At 43.2% G+C, this 18,458-nt stretch overlaps 3 protein-coding genes across 5 annotated transcripts in view; 2 read left to right on the top strand and 1 right to left on the bottom strand.

Moving 5' to 3' along the window:
• Positions 1-4,812: 4,812 nt before the first annotated feature.
• Positions 4,813-7,573, bottom strand: gtf3aa (general transcription factor IIIAa). The gene is made up of 2 exons (XM_037764405.1): positions 7,074-7,573; positions 4,813-6,008 (listed from the first exon to the last, which is right to left on the bottom strand). The coding sequence occupies exons 1-2, from the start codon at positions 7,470-7,472 to the stop codon at positions 5,331-5,333; spliced, it is 1,077 nt and encodes a 358-aa protein (XP_037620333.1). The 5' UTR covers positions 7,473-7,573; the 3' UTR covers positions 4,813-5,330.
• On the top strand, positions 7,290-16,826 carry ccdc130 (coiled-coil domain containing 130). 3 transcript variants are annotated; one of them, XM_037764404.1, is made up of 10 exons: positions 7,290-7,365; positions 10,848-10,882; positions 10,997-11,050; positions 12,119-12,201; positions 12,505-12,560; positions 13,183-13,243; positions 13,426-13,568; positions 13,847-14,019; positions 14,430-14,568; positions 15,966-16,826. In XM_037764404.1, the coding sequence occupies exons 2-10, from the start codon at positions 10,880-10,882 to the stop codon at positions 16,466-16,468; spliced, it is 1,215 nt and encodes a 404-aa protein (XP_037620332.1). In that variant the 5' UTR covers positions 7,290-7,365; positions 10,848-10,879; the 3' UTR covers positions 16,469-16,826. The 3 variants fall into 3 exon arrangements, with proteins under 3 accessions (XP_037620332.1, XP_037620329.1, XP_037620330.1); XM_037764401.1 differs by lacking the exon at positions 7,290-7,365 and adding an exon at positions 8,816-8,936; XM_037764402.1 differs by lacking the exon at positions 7,290-7,365 and adding an exon at positions 9,039-9,155.
• Positions 16,827-18,230: 1,404 nt separating this feature from the next.
• The window catches only part of LOC119485097 (complement C3-like), a 49,483-nt gene continuing 49,255 nt past the window's right edge, over positions 18,231-18,458 (top strand). Inside the window, exons 1-2 of the mRNA XM_037764400.1 lie at positions 18,231-18,366; positions 18,444-18,458. The exon at positions 18,444-18,458 is cut by the window's right edge and continues 3 nt beyond it. Coding sequence (XP_037620328.1) covers positions 18,287-18,366; positions 18,444-18,458 — 95 coding nt within the window. The 5' untranslated portion in view covers positions 18,231-18,286. The remainder of the gene's footprint in view (positions 18,367-18,443) is intronic.

Genomic DNA, 18,458 nt, shown 5'->3' with positions numbered 1-18,458 from the left:
TCTCTTTGCAGTTGTGTTGCATCTCTTTGCAGTTGTTTTGCATTTCTTTGTAGTTGTGTTGCATCTCTTTGTAGTGTTTTTGTGTCTCTCTGTAGTTGTCTAATGTTTCTTTGTGGTCATTTTGAGTCTCTTCCTGGTTGGTACGTGTCTCTTGTAGATGAAGGCCGGGGGGGCCTCTGACACTTTGGGCCTGGGCCCGCTAGGCCCGTTCAGTAATACGTCCACAGTGTTGCCGACTTTCTCACAAGACTTAGCTTCTTTTCTAGCTACTTTCATTAGAATAGAGTTGGAAACCCAACTCTACAGGAGCAGCTAAGGGTTTCCTGCCTTGTTCAAGGGCACAACGGCAGTCACAGTTAATGCAGGACAGGACGTTCCTTGTCTTTTTTCTCCCCGATGGCCCAGTTTTCCAAACAGTGACTTTGCATCTTTTCTAACCTCTGGACTGCGTTCAGCTCCTTACATCAATGTCACAATCGTCTGGTTTCTAGTCCACTTTTAAATCTTTTCCAAGCCATCGTAGATCTTTAAGGGGAGAATCTCTCCTCCCGGCACACATTCCTTTTTTTATGATGTACTGCTTCTTGTATGTCTATCCCATCTATCAGAAAAACGAAAATAAATCCTCCGCTTGACAATTAAAATAAAAACTGATTATGGTGGTTCCATGCTTCCCCTGTGAGTTACTGACTATTTGTCTTAATGCAGAGGGACCTTTCCCGACCCTCTGTGCCTAATCACACAATGTCTGTTTAAAAAATGTAGCCTGCGAGGATACTTTTCTTCATGTTGAAGTACTTAAAGATAAGATATACAGGTTTAATAGCAGCTCCCTTTGAACCCGGCACAGTCAGTCTGTGTCTGTTTGCTGCTGCTGAGGCTCAGGAATGACTCCAGACTGGGCTAAATGTAGCCTGAGGTAATGCCCAAACTGATATGAGAGGTAAAAATAGAACAGGTAATATATATATATATATATATATACATGTGGAGGTTAAAGTATGGAAAAACTGTGAGATTTAAAGCTAGAGTTGGTAATCTTCTTCATAAAGAAAGGTTTTTATTTGTTGAAATTCTCATTTTACCTCGACAAAAATCAATAAATGAAATGCTCTGACAAATAAACAATCTGGTATCTGTGTCTGTCTCAGGACTGTAATAAGCAACCTACCTGCCCGTCTATACCTGCGCTCACTCTGCTCCGTGTTGTTGACGTTCATTATGATCATTTTGGGGGTAGTGTCTTTGGAGGGACGCCTGAAGGGACAGACCGTCAGTGTCCCCCCACCACCACCTCTCTACACAGGAGCAAGACACACAGACTTTATGGTTGTTAAGCCTCTTTTTGTTGTTGCTTTAGGTCTGTTTTTAATTGTTTTAGTCTTGTTGTGGTTGTTTTGCATCTCTTTGTAGTTCTTTTATGTTTCTTTGTGGTCATTTTTGTCCCTTTGTGGTTGTTTTGCCCCTTTGCGTTGTCATTGTGAGTCTCTTTGTGGTCGCTTTGTGTCTCTTTGCAGCTATTTTGCATATTTGTAGTTGTTTTGATCTCTTGGTCGTCTTTTTGTGTCTCTCTGTAGTTGTCTTATGTCTCTTTGTAGTAATTGTTGTCCCTTTGTGATTGTTTTGCCCCTTTTTGTAGTTGTTTTGTGTCTCTTTATGGTCATTTTGTGCCTCTTTATTTGTTTTGTGTCTGTTTATGGTCATTTTGTGCCACTTTGTAGTTGTTTTACGTCTCTTTGTAATTATTTTGTGTCTCTTTATGGTCATTTTGTGCCTCTTTGTAGTTGTTTTACATCTCTTTGTAATTATTTTGTGTCTCTTTGTGGTTGTTTTCCCCCGTTTCATTGCCATTGTGAGTCTCTTTGTGTCTTCTTTGTAGCTGTTTTGCATCCCTTTGTAGTTATTTTTTATCTGTGGTTGTTTTGCCCCTTTTTGTAGTCATATTGTGCCTCTTTGTAGTTGCTATGTGTCTCTTTGTGTTTGTTTTGCCCTTTTTCATGGTCATTTTGAGTTTCTTCCTGGTTGGTACGTGTCTCTTTGAGTGACATTTTGTAGATGAAGGCCGGGGGGGCCTCTGACACTTTGGGCCTGTGCCCGCTAGGCCCGTTCAGTAACATGTTCATGGTGTTGCTGACTTTGTGACTTTCTCACTAGATTTAGCGACTTTTCTAGCTCCTTTCATTGGAGAGGAGTTGGAAACACTGGGCTGGGTTTTCGGTTGGATCATTTTTAAAATCTATCGTGTGCTCCTGCTGGTTTCTCAACATTACCAACCCTAGCTTTAAAGGTTCAAATGAAGATGACACTGTATGTAAAACATTTTAATCTTAGAGGCCAAATGAGTCAAACTAACTGACTTTAACGGAGATGTTGACTCAGGTGACGGATTAGAACACAGAGATCACTGTGTATTCAGATGACGGTGTCTCTGCACACAAATCTGAGCATTTCTTCCACATGACGAATTCAGGTTTCATCCCTCCAGCAGCCATGTAGAAATGACATGATACCATGTAACATTCAAATTGCATGAATACTAATTGGATGAGGTCCGCTGTGCATTCCTGGGTGAGCTGGTCAGACAGCCGGTCCATGTAGGGCTCGTCTGAGCAGCGCGGGGCAGGAATGTAACGGGAAAAGGATTTAGCCTCGGAATCTCAAACTCGCACGGAGCTGCTCCTGTTTACGCCGTAAATCTGTTGCTCCACCATGTGTCATCATCGAGGCACGAGAATCTGCAGGTTTTCCTTCCAGACGATGTGTGCAGCAGGTGATTCACTGACAACACACACACACACGCACACACACGCACACACACGCACACACACACACGCACACACACACACACACACACACACACACACACACACACACACACACACACACTCCTCCTTTGGGTTGTGCAAGTCAGTGGCACCAGCTGCAGACTCCTGGACCACGGTGATATAAAGCTGAGAGACTAATACACCCCATGATCATAAGTATGTGGACACCAAAGCAAAGTAGTTCTGTAGTTCCTGTTTTAACAGCCTCCACTTCTTCTGGGAACCGTTTTCACCAGATTAAAGAACCTGACTGACGGATTTGTTTCCACTCAGCCGTTACAGTTTATCCCCAGAGGTGTTGGACGGGTTGAGGTCAAGTTCAAACTGATGCCACAAAGATGGAAACACACTATTGTCTGAAATATCATTGTGTGCTGTAGCTTAAAGATTTCTATTGTGTGTCCACGGGGGCTTTTTTTATCACGAGGGGACGCGCTGCTTCCCAGCATCGGACGCTTGGCGGACACAACACAATCGGCACCTGATTGGACGGACGCTTCCCCTCCGTGGGCTGCTGCTCCCAGCTTTCAAACTGGAAACAATATGGAGGCTCGTTTGGAAACTTTCTTCTCTTATTTCATGAAAATAGCTCACCAAAATGTGTTTCTGAAAACATTTGAGGCGAGAAATAATCCTGCAGTTGCTGAATCTGTCTTTATTTTGGATCGACAATGTTCATTTTAAAAGATTCTCAGGAGTTTCGAGAGGCGGCGAGTCGCATCAGACGCCCGTGATTTGCATAAAGTAGACTAGACCTCATCCTTATACACATGAGGAGCGGGCGTCGTGACGCTCCGTCTCTCAAATCGCGCCGCCACGCTACCAGAATGCATTGCACGGCTGCTTCCATAGACAATGAATGGGGAGCGTAGAAAGCACGGAGGCTGTGGACACGTTCCATCAGACAGGACACCAAATTCAACCTTTTAAAAACTATTCAGACACAAAATCCATTCAACAGGTTTTATTTAAACAAACACCGTCTTTGTGCAAAGACATTTTGTAATACAACATTTTCTTATTACCTTCACAATGTAGACAAAATATATATTTTTCTTAAATATAAATTAAACAAACGGAAGGATTTTATGGCTCCAGAAAAAAAAAAAAGTCCCAAAAAGATAAACAGAAAAAGCTTCAGTTGACCCAGAAGGACGGAACGCCAGGACTCGGTTTCAAGACTAAGTTTCATGTAGTTGTGATTCATTTTCAGGAAGATCACAAATTAATCTGTTTCTTTTTAGGTTCCAGCCCAAACTGTGTTTAAAATAAGGAACCTTTTAGATGGTGATTCAACAGTGGTGGACTAAACATATTCAACACCAAAACCTCCAACAACCAACTTAAGTTAGGAATGATAACACACCATAATAGTCGGGCCACTCAGCTGAAATATTCATAACTGTGCATTTTACGATAAAAGCAACAACTTTGGCACAGATGTAGGTTTACCTGTTATGAAAAGATATACAGTAGATATCGGGGCGCTGCAAATTTAGCCCCTGAGAGGCGTGGCAGCTATTTAGGCGCTAAATATTCCTAAAGTGATTTAATGACTGTTGATGACTACTACATACTTGTATTTTGTGTTTCTACTAGAACATGTTTACATGCTGTAATGTTAAAAAAAACAACTTTATTTTCCTCATACTGTCTGCCTGGATATACCTGTATTCACCCTCTGTCTGAAACGCTCCGTTTTAGTGTATTTCAACGGAATTACGTTGCTAAGCAACAGCTTGGGTCCATGTTTACTTCCTGTCAGCTGATGTTATTCACATTCACTGCAACAGGAAATAAACTGGGACACATTTAGAATGTTTACGTTTAAAACCGTGTAAATATTGTATATTTGTGACATCACAAATGGACGGAAATCTTAACGGCTTGTTTCAAACGCACAATTTCTGAATACGGGCTGTGTGCGTTTCTCTGTATGTTGAGCGTTTTATAATATAAAAGACATGAAAATCTCACTTTTTACAATATGGGACCTTTAAGGGTGCTTTTAAAAGCTTTTGACCTGAGAAAAACTAAAAAAAGGAGCACTTTGGGGTCAAACTTCAATCAATTCTGTTCAGTTCTGAACTTTATCCGGCGATATCTCTGTCAATTTTACTGCTAATGAAAAGAGAAATGCACCGATAGAGAGCTGAAGATCTTGCCGTTCTTTGGGTATATTGTCGTTCTATCTTGAAGGCAAGGGGGTGAAGTTTGCCCCTGAAGTGGCCATGCTCCTTTTATTTACTTTTCCTAATCAGCATGAACACACCATGGAAATCATCAACAGTCATAAAATCAGTTTTCTGCAACATTTAAGGAATATTAAGACATTTTGAAAAATGGCCGCCACGGCCCTCAGGGGCCAAATTTGCAGCGCCCCGATATCTATATCTTTTCATATCATATAAACCTACATCTGTGCCAAATGTGTTGCTTACTGCCCCGCTAGTAATGCTCTTAAATCAAGAGCAGTCCTCATAATGCTGGTGTGGATTCTTTCTATTAGACTGTCAGAGGTGTAGTCAGGGCATTAGTAAGTCCATGTGTGTCCACAGCAGGGCTGCACAGCAGGGACGTGTCCTGCAGGAGGGACACCAACTCAACAGGACCGGGTGGATCCGTCTCCGTCTGTGCAGACTCTCTGAGGGATTCGGACCGCCTGCGCTTATCGACGACCACTGTCTTCGTTTCACTGAAGCCGCTCAACCTGGAAGCGAGAGATCTTTTGGGTCTGGGCTTCTTGAGCTTCTTCCTCTGCGGGTCGTGGGCGATGCTGTGCCGCTGCAGGCTCTGCCTCATGGTGAAGGTCTTCCCGCAGCCCGGGTGCGTGCAGGCGAAGGGCCGCAGCTCCTCGTGGAAGGAGCCGACGTGGCTCTGCAGGTTGAACATGGTGGTGAAGGACCTGTCGCAGCCATCCCTGGGGCACTTGAGGACCAGCCGGGTGTCGGCGTGGACGTGCTGATGCTGCTGCAGGAACCAGGAGTCCCTGAACACCTTGCTGCACTGCTCACACTGGAAGAGGAGCCGGTGCTGCTCCTTCCTGTGCTTCAGGTACTCCGTCCAGGTCTTCCCCGTGAAGCTGCAGCCTTCCTCCTTGCAGGGGTAACCTCTGTGCACCTTCTGGTGTCTCTTCAGCTTGCTGGGGACGCTGAAGCGCATCTGGCAGCCTTCATGAGAGCACTGGTAGAATAGAATAGAATAGAATAGAATAGAATAGAAAGCTTTATTGTCATTGTATTAAATACAACGAGATTCACAGTTGCCACTTCTGGTCAGAGCTTTAAAACAAATACTTGACAAGACTAAACGAGGCAGATAAAACATAACAGGTAAAACACACAGTTAAAAAGCAATATAAAAAAGGTAAAGTAGATGTAATAAATAAATATAAACAGAAGTGTTACACTAGAAGTCTAAAATATAAAAATAGATGTAATGTAAACAGAGGTTATTGCACTTGTAAAATAGGTAAGTTAGATGTAATAAATAAAATGTAAACAAATTTGCACTTGAGGTGTATATTGCATCAAGGATATATTGCACAGATAGAGGTATTCACATTCAGTGTATTAATATTGCACAGATTTATTGTTTGTTCAGTGTCCATATGGCACATAAATATTACAAATATATTATATAGAAATCATACAGAGATATTATATATAAATATTATACATAAATATTACAGTTCAATTATATATAAATATTATAGATATATTATATATAAATATTATACATAAATATTACAGATATATTATATATAAATATTACAGATATATTATATAGAAATATTACAGATATATATAAATATTATACATAAATATTACAGATATATTATATAGAAATATTACAGATATATTATAAATATTATATAGAAATATTACAGATATATAGAAATATTATACATAAATATTACAGATATATTACATATAAATATTATAAATAACTATTATAGATATATTATATATAAATATTATAGAAATATTATATATAAATATTACAGATATCTTATAGACATATTATATAGGAATATTATGGATATATTATATAGTAATATTATATAGAAATATTAGATATATTATATAGATATATTACATATAAATATTATACATAAATATTATATAGAAATATTACAGATATATTATATAGTAATATTATATAGAAATATTACAGATATATTGTTTGTTGAGTGTCGGTATGTCCCAGGGAGAGAAGCTGTTCTAGGCTGGAGGTGTGTTCACTGACCTGGTATGGAGGCAGCTGGGTGTGCTGCTCACACATGTGGGACTTCAGCTGCTCCTTCTTCTTGAACTGCAGCTCGCAGCCCTCGAACCTGCAGACGTAGTTCCGGTGCTGCTGCCCGGTGTGGACGCGGTTAACGTGCCGTGCCCGGTTGGTGTTGGTGGTGAAAGCCTCCGTGCAGCCGTCCACGGAGCAGAGGAAGGGTTTGTCCCCGCTGTGGCTGAGCTGGTGTCTGGTCAGGTGGTAGCGGCTGCAGAAGGACTTCCCGCAGTCGCAGCTGAACGGCTTCACTCCGGTGTGTTTACACAGATGAGCGTCCAGTTTCCACTGTTTGTTATAAGCCGCCGGGCAGCCGGTCACCGAGCAGATGAACCGCTTCAGCGGCTCCGCTTTAGAGTCCATCTCTGCGGCTCTAAAGAGTAAAGAAGTAGTTTCTGTTTCCGCTTTCAGCACGTGTTACCGCTCTGACACCCGGAAGTACCCACAATCCTCTGCGACTAGTGATGTGTGGGTCGCGAACGAGCCGACTCTTTGAGCCCAGTCGATTTCCCGTGCGCAAATGTGGCTACACTGTTCAGACTCAGCCTCCAACACAAACTACACGGAAGCACCAAAACCTCGTGGTTGTATCTAGTGAAGCCCGTCTGTTAAACATTTGGCCGTGGTCGGAGGACGCGGGGGAGACCGTAGCTTTGGTCTCCATGGCCGGAGTCTCTGCTGTACTCTGCTCCTCTGCCTGCCTGCCTTCACTCACACACCACGCGTTTTCTCTCTCTCTCACGTGCATGCGCGCACAATCCACACTGCAGAAGAGTTAGTTTAGCTCTGAGAATATCTAGTGAATGTACAGGGGACGTTTGTGCAGAAATAACTGCTGCAGCTCCTCCAGACCAACAGAGGTTTCCCGTGTCTTGTGAAGTGACGGGGCTCCGCAGAGAGAAACGTTATCGTCTCCGACCAAAACTCCGGCGTCTCCCCCGTTCCCTCCGGCCGCGGTCGGGAGGCTGAGGCGGGAAAAGCCAACACTAGGATCAGCATTGATTCATGGAGAGACCTTGGTCTGGTCAGCTAACATTACTGCCAAGCAGCTGAATTATAGAGTGATATTGTGCTTTTAGCTGACGTGTGTCTCCTCACTGTGTTGAGTGATGCTCCTTCATGTCTATGTAGAGCGAGCACAAGCGCCAGCAACAGGACGCTGACTTTAGTTGACTGAACGGCCACAGGTGAAGCTGTTAACAAGCATTTCTGATTCTTACAAACAGTCCCTTTAATTCAAGGCAGAATATTAGGATGATCTTCTCCACGCCACGGGCACTCCATGCACTGACTGTGACCGAATGTTGTGTTAATGATGTCCGTGCGACCAATCAGGTGATGACAGACGAGGATCATACCATCAAGCAGGGAGGACGGTCTACAGGTACAGAGCAGGAGGGAGAGGAGGAGAGAAAGAGAGAGAGGAGTGCGGTTCGGTGCGCGAATAGCAGACAAGATGAGTGACAGTCGGAAATGAAGCAGCATGGAAAATTACGAAAATTACGAAAATTATAGGGTTTAGTATATATTATATTGAATAATTTAAGTGATATATGTGCAAACATACAAGTCAAAAATCAAAACAGCGCTAAATTTGGGCTGAATTATAAAAGAAAGTAAAAACGAAGAACCGAGTTTGGGAGCCGAAAGAGCCGACTCTTCTCTTCTCTCGGTGAGCTGAGCCAAATGATCTGGCTCACTAAAAAGAGCCTGAACTCCCATCGCTATCTGCAACGTGACGCCACTTCCGGAGCTGATGTCATATCCGTTACCCATCAGGCCTCTGGTGTCTGGCTGGTGGTTGTTTGGTCAGCTTCAGGAGCGTTTGTGAGTTTCTTTAAGGTATATACTCCAGAATAAACATAACACCTGCGCATTTAGATATTATAATACTCATAGTTCTGTTTGCTGTTGTCATTTAGCTACAAGTTGTTCATATTTGTTCGAAGAGAACGTTACCGTGACACAGAAAGCTATCTAATGCTGCATCGGCACACCAGACTCCAATCAGAAACCTGCCAGTTTAATGTTTTCATGTCTTGTAAAGTAAAGTAACGTTAGCTAACACACACACACGTATGTCTTAGGTTTGTACTCAAGAGCGAACATGACAGCAGAGCATTTATAAATTATAATACTCATAGTTCTGTTTGCAGTTTGGCTACAAGTTGTTTATAACTGCACGAAGAGGACGCTAACGATCGGCACACACCGGGAGCGTCAGCAGCGCGTGGCGGCTGCGTGATACACGCGTCAGGGGCGTTCACACCAGCTGCGTCTCACAGCAACAACAGACAGTGAAGGTGATCTGTTGACAGTATATTAACTTCATATCAGCAAGACTTTACTACAGTTTCGAGGTCTATCTGTAGAATATGTTACGGAGATGAAAAAAAGTAAAGTTAAGTAAACTTGTTTTTAAATCAACACTTCCTGCTTTCATTTAAAAATAAAAGCCCTCGAGCGTTTTTTTCTGTGGACAGAATTCCTTCATTTGTTAACACTAGGCTTTTATTTTGAAATATGTGCCGGACAGTGTTCTAGAATATGAATGAATATAGTACGGAGTTTTAATTGTGGATTATTACTATTATTTACAAATTACCACACGTTTCTTTTTTTTTTTAAAGTTATTTTTTTGGGGGCATTTTCCATTTTTATTGACAGGACAGTGGATAGAATCTTGAAAGGGGGGAGAGAGAGAGTGGATGCGGAAAGGGCCACAGGCCGGATTCGAACCCGGGCCGCCGCAGTCAGGACCAAGCCTTAATACATGGACGCCCGCTCTACCAACTGAGCTAACCAGGCGCCCTACCACACGTTTCTGAACCTTTCTCTGTTTAAAATAAATATAAATATAAGAAAGCCCTTTATATAAGAAAGAGCTGACAGCAGCAGCAGAAACGCAGCCGACACGCAGCCGGTGTGAACACCCGACACGTGTATCACGCAGCCGCCACGCGTTCCTGACGTTCCCTGTGTGTCCCAGGACACACAGGGAACGTCAGGAATGCGTGGCGTGGCGTGGCGTGGCGTGGCGTGGCGTGGCGTGGCGTGGCGTGGCGTGGCGTGGCGTGGCGTGGCGTGGCGGCTGTGTGATACACGCGTTGGGTGTTCACACCGGCTGCGTGTTTGCTGCGTTTCTGCTGCTGCTGTCAGCTCTTTCTTTCTATATAGAGTTTGTGTTTTAATGGCCAGACCTCGAAACTGTAGTAATGTAGCTGATATGATGTTAATATACAGTCAATAGATCACCTTCACTGTCTGCTGCTGCTGCTGCTGTGAGACGCAGCTGCGCGGCACGCGTCAAAAATAGGCAAGACCTCTATTTTCTAGAAGAGACGCAGCTGAGACGCTCGTCTCAGGCGGGCAGCGTGGCTGCTCTAACCTGTTAACAGGGACGCCGAAATAAAAAACAACAGGTAACGCAGCCGCGACGCGCTCCTGACGTTCCCTGTGTGTCCACGCCGTTAGGCGCCTGATGACATACTCTACATTTACTGAAATAGTTTTACAATTCATTAAACGTTCAAATATGTGTGTATTTTTTTCCATTATAGTCGGGTTTGCTGTTTTTAACAATTAAATAATGTTATCTTACAACATGACCTCTATCCCTAACCCTAGTGTTAGCTGGGTGGACCTAAGTGTAGTGTATGCAACTATTTGTTTACATGTCGTCTAACTGTTAGCATTACATTATGGTGTCAATGACCTTTCTTTATCTGGTGAATAAAGGGTGAATCCATTACCTGTGTCCAGTCGTCACTATGGTAAGTCATGATGTGTGTAATGTACGCGCGTCTGTCAAGATGCAAAGATTAAATGCTTAAATACGCAATTTGTACTCTTTACTAACAAAGAATCTTGTACTGTTTTCTTGACAGGGTGAAAGAAAAGGAACAAATAAATACTACCCTCCAGATTTCGATCCGGCCAAGGTGTGTATGATGATCACACGGTGATTAGTGTGTGTCCGTCGTTTTAGGAGTGATGACGGCGAGATGAAGCTTCATGAAGCTCTCCAGCAAATTGGTTCTCAAAAGGGTTGATCTTTTGAGGCTTCATGTGCACACAAACCACTTTCTATTACAGACAATCTCAACTATGTGATCTGTGATACAGGCTACGGTGTTTTGCACCAGTAAAGGCTTGAGAAAGACAGTCAACAATGACAAAAAAAATCTATTTTCATGTTTATTAAGGCTGTCCCGAATGCTATTTTTTTGCTTTCGAAGCTTCTATGAGTAATATTCGAAGGTCTGTCTCCATCTCCATCTCCACTACTGAACACACATTCACCTCTACACACTACAAACAGCGATATCCGTCTGAGAATAACTAATAATAATTCATGTTGAATATGAATTGTTGGATATTCATTATTCTATGAGCTATTTGGGGATTTATACATTATTATAGCATACTTATATGTAAAAAACTAAACAAAAAACAAAGCATCGGAGTACTGATTTGGAGGTCGATTACCATGGCAACGGTCGAAGCTTCATAGCATTCGGGTCAGCCCTACCATTTATATCAATATAGTGTACATTTTCTGGTAAGCAGCCTGCATTAGGATCGTATAACATAACTATATAATATACTATAATTGTCTTGTGAGTAAAGGTGTACCGGTAAATTAAATGAATCCTTTGGTCAATCATTGTATCATAATAATGGCAGGATTGGTGTTGTCAAACTGAGAAGTAGCGGTGGTTTAACTGGGAAGAGGACGGTGAATGTGCTCCTGTAGCTTTAAGAAAATGATAGAGGCAAGACTTTATTTGTTTTTATTCCGGAAGAATAATTTCTCAACTGTATTTTGGCTTCGGGCATCATCAGTGACGTCATAGGTCTAAAACCATACAAGTCTCGATACACGTTTCACAGATTACTTCCTGGATTACTCGACACACGCTCCGAAGCAGAACGTAACATCACTAGTTTTTAGTGCAACCTTTGTGTCGATATACTGACTTCACATTTCCATCATTCTTTGTCTTTAGCATGGATCCCTCAATGGCTACCATAAAACTCACGCTCTGCGGGAGAGAGCCAGGAAACTGTCCCAGGGCATCCTCATCATCAGGTTAGTACACACAAAGAAAAATGTCTCTCCCTTTATGTAATGTATTTTACTACAACAAATACATGTGTTGTCAAAATATGATGAAATAAGCAAAGCTAGAATAAACTGATGAATAACAGTGGACATGTCTCATCTAGCTAATAAACATGGGGACATGTCAGATTACGATTAGTTGCCATGATTTGAATTAAGTATAATAAAACAGACTAGATTTTAGAAGAAGATTCATCAGAACTGGTGTTTTTCAGTGACGCTCAACCTACTTTGTTTGTTTTAACCGTTTAACTGTTTTTGTCCTTTAAGGTTTGAGATGCCCTACAACATCTGGTGTGATGGCTGCAAAAATCACATTGGCATGGGTAAGTTTGAAGAAAAACATGACCCGTTTGGTCAGGCTCATGGTACGTGTCCACAGGGGCGTTTTTTATCGCGAGGGTACGCAACGCTTCCCAGCATTGGACGCTCGGTGTGCTGTCCCTAGAAACAAGACACTCAGCTCCTGATTGGACGAACGCTTTCCCGCCGTTGGCTGCTGCTCCCAGCTTCAAACCGGAACCAGTATGGAGGCTCGTTTGGAAACTTTCTTCTCTTATTTCACGTAAATAGTTCACTGAAATGTGTTTCTGAAAACATTTGAGGCGAGAAATAACCCACGCAGTTGCTGAATCTGTCTTTATTTTGGATCAACAACGTTTATTTTAAAAGATTCTCGGGAGTTTGGAGAGGTGGCGAGTCGCGTCTGACGCCTGCGATTTGCATAAAGTAGACGAGTCCTCAACTTTATGCAAATGAGGAGCGGGCGTCGTGACGCTTAGTCTCTCGAATCGCGATGCCACGCTACCAGAATGCATTGCGCGGCTGCTTACATAGACAATGAATGGGGAGCGTGGAAAGCACGGAGCCTGTGGACACGGACCGTCAGTCTCACAGTCTCATACAGTGGCTTTACATTTCCATGATGCTGATGTTCTGCTTGTCCAGGGGTCCGTTACAATGCGGAGAAGAAGAAAGTGGGGAACTACTACACCACGCCAATCTACAGGTAAACACATCAGACACAGACCAGGTTGACTGCTCACGTGAACATCACACTCTTAAGTTGTGTGGTGCAGTTTACAGTATATCTTTAAACAACAACATGAACCGCTTTGACAAAGTGACTTAAAGTTCAAATGAAGAATTCAAGATATTTACATCTTTTTTTTTTTTTGCCTCCTCAACCAGGTTTAGGATGAAGTGTCATCTGTGTGTCAACTACATCGAGATGCAGACAGACCCGGCGACCTGCGACTATCTAATAGTCAGCGGGGCAAACAGGAAGGAGGAGCGCTGGGACATGGCTGAAAATGAGCAGATCCTCACCACAGGTAAAGGATTCATGTTTGTTATCAATCAAAAGATAAATAACTTCCTTAGTTCACTAGTGGGTTTCTTCATGGTGTAATTTAGGCTGGAAATCAGCACCATGACAACGACGATGACACAAAAGGTTTTTATTTTGATCATGCAGTGTCAAACAGCCCATCTCAAACTCTGAAGATGTCTTCGTGTCCTCGCTGGGTGACTCAGTCTGCTTCTGCTTTTCTGTTGCATGCCTGTTTTCTTGTTCTAATCAACCCTCTCCTCCGTCTCTCTCTGTGTACAGAGCGGGCAGAGAAGGAGAAACTGGAGACGGATGCCATGTTCAAACTTGACCACGGTGGGAAAGACAAGGAGAAGCTCAAGAAGGCTATGCCATCTCTATCGGAGATCCAAGACTACCAGTCCAGCAAGAAGGACGACTTCCAGCTCAACAGCTCCCTCCGCAGGAAGTTCAGGGTAGGACAGTGACTGCTGTATTAAAGCTACACAAGACGATGTTCACCATCTCTTATGGGAGTTATTGCTGCTCGTTTTGTGCTGAACTTTTCTTAGAAAAGTGAGTAAAACTTGTACAAACCTGTGACATCTGTATTAACAGTGTATATTACTGCATGTCTGGCATTCTCACACTTCATCCTGTGTAGCCAGGAAGTAAAGAAAAGGTAATGACAAAACTACAGTTTTGTCATTACCCCTTCCTGTCACATTAGCACAAACAGTAGTGACACAGAAAGAGTTCCAAGGAAGACAAAATAATCACATGAAGCATTAATAGCAGGTCATCATTTCTTGAGTTTTAAAATCTTGGCCTTGTCTTAGATTGTCTAGCGTTGTGTCTGACGGCTCTGCTTTAATTGGCGGTGCAGACGGAGAAGAAAGTTCTGGCCGAGCAGGAGGAGAAGGACAACACAGTGAGGATGAGGACCAACCTGTCCATCCCATTGTTGCCAGAGAAGGAGGAAGACAAGAAACTGGCAGCGCTGCTCACCTACCAGGCGCCCGACTGTAAGGAACATACACAAGCTCTAAACCTATTAAATACATTTGTTAAGGGGTCGACCTCCAGCTCACCCAGCAGAGTGTGTCTCATGTAGGCTGAGTTCTTGGCAGCGCCTGGGTTCAATTCCAACCCGTGTCCCTTTGCTGTGTGTTATCCCCTCTCTTTCCCTCCCTTTCCTGTCAGTCTCCAGCTGCCAATCTTTAAAAAATACATTTGTTAAGCTCTATCCACCGTCACACTCTTCAAGGGCAATCTGTAAAACATTAACATTTTAAAAAGATGACTTTTATACAGCTGGACCTGGAGCCTGCCTAGCTGACATCAGCAGCTCTTTAAATTCAATTCAAATGGGACAGTTCACATGCTGCAAGTTATATTCCTGACTGAAGGAAGAGCATATTCAGAGGCCCCAGCTAGAACAAAGTTCAGATGTAATGTATGAACGGGAACTTCCCATTTACAAGCTAGCATCCAGAAAGCACACACATACACCAAGTCTGCACAATTTAAATTTTTTTTTTTTAAATATTAATTATATTTCTCCACCTGCATTGATGTCAAAATATTAGAAACACCTCTCAGTATAATGCACCACCAAACTACAGCTTCCACAATGACCATAAAGTTGAATCGACACCTTTCTAAAACAGTTTCCGTACACACTGAAGTTTAGCCGGGTGTACCTAATAAACTGGTAAAATAATGTATTATACTATCAAAAATGTTAATCTGCATAAAATACATCAAATAATTATGAGAGAAAAGCGGGGATATATTTGACATATTTAGCATAGAAAATAACTTCTTCTTCTCCTCCTCCTCCTCCTCCTCCTCCTGCTCCTCCGCCTTCGTCTGCTCCTCCTCCTTCTTCTTCTTCTTCTCCTTCTTCTTCTTCTTCTTCTGCTCCTCCTTCTTCTGCTCCTCCTGCTCCTCCTCCTTCTTCTTCTTCTCCTTCTTCTTCTTCTGCTCCTCCTTCTTCTTCGTCTTCCTCTTCTTCTTCTCTTCCTCCTCCTCCACCTTCTTCTTCTGCTCCTCCTGCTCCTCTTCCTCCTGCTCCTCCTCCTCCTGCTCCTCCTCCTCATCCTTCTTCTTCTGCTCCTCCTCCTCCTTCTTCTTGCTTCTTCTTCTTCAGCTGCACCCGCTGTCAGACTATCGTCATAAATAGGCAGCGTTTCACTTGATGTTGCCTCATGAGAATTCAGAATCTCTACAAAAGACAGAGGTGTCTAAAAACCCGTATTAACAGGAAAGAGGCAGAGGAGAAAACGGTGAAATCAGCTGGGGCATTGTGGGCGGGGCATCAACATTTCTTGTCTTGTTGTTTGCTTCTTTTGTATATTCTGAATGCACTGTATGACTTAAGAATCCTTTTAAAAATCTCATTATTTCCCTCCCTACTCAGCCTACGACGACAAGCAGCACAGCAAGCGGAAAGAGATCTCGTCTCGTTCGTGGTTCAGCTCCCCCTCGGCCTCACCGGCAAGCCCTGCAGGCAGTCTGCTCCATAAGCTCGGCCAGCAGGGGAAAGAGGCAGCGGTGGCCAAAGCCCTGGGCTCGTCACACAGCCCCCTGATCCGCAGACGCTCAGGAGGACTGGGAACCAGAACCGAACCCTGCGCCACCGTCACTCGCAGACAGTCGCACCCAGAAATCAACACGTGTGATGGAGAGATTTCAACGGTCGCTCAGAGAGAGGAAGCACCGAGTAGAGTGCCGACACAACGCAACACAGAGACTAATGACAGCGGCTCCGGAGACACGCATGTTAAAACCACAGAGGAAGCAGATGAAGGACTGACTAAAGCAAAGGATTCTGGGAAGGAGAAGGAACAGGGCAGAAGTTTAGGAGCACTCTCGTCCCTGGCGGCGGACTACAGCGACTCAGATTCAGACCCTGGACAATGAGGATGAATGGAGGTCATTATGAGCAGAGTCTGCTACTGGAACAAACCGTGTGGTGGTTTAACTCCCCTCTCTGGTCACAATGGAAATATTTTAGTTTCTAAAACAAAGATTTTAAGCTCGGTGGCCTGCAGAATTCATTATTAGAAATGTGTTATATGATGACAGCGAGACTTCCAAATGTGTTTCAAAATCTTTAAAGTGTTGTATGTGACCTGTTAATAAGGCCTGTGTGCAGAGACTACAGACCCAGCTTCAAATATGTGTTTGTTTAGATTTAGATTACCACGTACTGTTTGTGTGATCTGATGTCCAAACTGTCAGGCACCTTGTAAAATAAAATGAAAAATACATTGTAAAATACCGTTGAACTGTCGTGAACATTACAAATTGTTGCATCTATCTCCATCACACATCGGTGAACAGCAGGTTTTCTGTTTGTCCACTAACGGGTCCGCCATAAAATCTGATGAGTAATGATTACAGTTGTGGGTTTTAACAGCACCAATCTTTAAATGGATTCTAAGTGCAACACCTCAAATCTCTGTTGCTGATGACGTATTTTTGTAGGCCAACCAAGGCCTATGGAAGGAGGCTGGGACTCGGGCGGACATGGGTCTTCAGCTACGGGGTATAACACATGAGCAGTGTAACTGGAGCTGCCGTCGTGCGTTGGCTCAATTCCGGCGAGTGCAGAACAGATTTTACTGTGCATGTGTTGTCGCCCTGGTTCCCTCGACAAAAAGCCAATGGGATTGTTCCAGATTGTCCGTGATATTTTTTCAATGGAAAAACTGACGTACCAACTAAAAATGAAAAGCAATATCTTTGACAAGAACTGGGAAAAATGGATCATTTACATGGAACATGAAACATGAGACATGTGTTGTTGGAGAATATACACTCACCGGCCACTTTATTAGGTACACCTTGCTAGTACCGGTGGTCTTCATCTGCTTCAAGGTTGGACGTGTTGTGCGTTCAGAGATGGTATTCTGCATACCTTGGTTGTAACGAGTGGTTAGTTGAGTTACTGTTGCCTTTCTATCATCTCCAACCACTCTGCCCATTCTCCTCTGACCTCTGACATCAACAAGGCATTTCCGTCCACACAACTGCCGCTCACTGGATATGTTCTCTTGTTGGGACCATTCTCTGTAAACCCTAGAGATGGTTGTGCGTGAAAATCCCAGTAGATCAGCAGTTTTTGAAATACTCAGACCAGCCCGTCTGGCACCAACAACCATGCCACGTTCAAAGTCACTTAAATCCCTTTCTTCCCCATTCTGATGCTCGGTTTGAACTTCAGCAAGTCGTCTTCACCACGTCTAGATGCCTAAATGCATTGAGTTGCTGCCATGTGATTGGCTCATTAGCTATTTGTGTTAACAAGCAATTGAACAGGTGTGTATAATTTTAGAGAAGTTCTGATCAGATCAGGATGAAAGGTTTTTAAAGATAAATGTCGTGAATGTATTTGGCCTTTTGTTTTTTTAAATCTCCTTCCTTCAATGTTCCAGCTTGTATGAGATGATTTCATCTGAAATGAAAGTTTTCCACATTTTAATGCTGAACTTTGGGCTCCATCATTATTGATCCCAAATTGGTAACTTCTTGTGTTACATCATCACAGCGTGTGAGAGTTCGCTGACTAAACAAACCTGCAGTGTGTTTTTGTGTGACTGTTATTGATCCGAACCCGTCGCCCCTCCTCTTCCTGTTGACGGTGCAGTGTGTGTGATGAGGTCGTAGGAAGGCGGTTAATAGCAGCTGACCGTCTCTCCGGGGGCCACAGTCCACTGAGGATCCCAGACGGTCGACATGGGTCGGTGGACGCTGCACAACGTTTTCTTCCTCGTGCTTCTCTGCAGCTCCGATGGACAGGTTGATACTCCAAGAAGGTACGTCTCTGTTTTCTGCTTTATCTTTAACATTTTGTTTATTAACTAACTAACTAATGAATCTGTCCTGTTCACAGACACACCTGGCAGGA

The sequence above is a fragment of the Sebastes umbrosus genome, chromosome 3 (assembly GCF_015220745.1).
Source record: "Sebastes umbrosus isolate fSebUmb1 chromosome 3, fSebUmb1.pri, whole genome shotgun sequence".
NCBI lineage: Eukaryota > Metazoa > Chordata > Actinopteri > Perciformes > Sebastidae > Sebastes > Sebastes umbrosus.
This window is presented reverse-complemented; position numbering and strand designations above follow the sequence as displayed.

Bases quoted from the DNA above. Each gene is read 5' to 3' on its own strand.
- gtf3aa (XM_037764405.1), bottom strand. From the start codon at position 7,472: ATGGACTCTAAAGCGGAGCCGCTGAAGCGGTTCATCTGCTCGGTGACC. The intron at 6,009-7,073 runs GTCAGTGAACAC...CTATTCTACCAG, and splicing joins CCCAGCTGCCTCCATACCAG to TGCTCTCATGAAGGCTGCCA.
- ccdc130 (XM_037764404.1), top strand. The intron at 11,051-12,118 runs GTGTGTATGATG...CTTTGTCTTTAG, and splicing joins CAGATTTCGATCCGGCCAAG to CATGGATCCCTCAATGGCTA. The intron at 13,244-13,425 runs GTAAACACATCA...CTCCTCAACCAG, and splicing joins TACACCACGCCAATCTACAG to GTTTAGGATGAAGTGTCATC.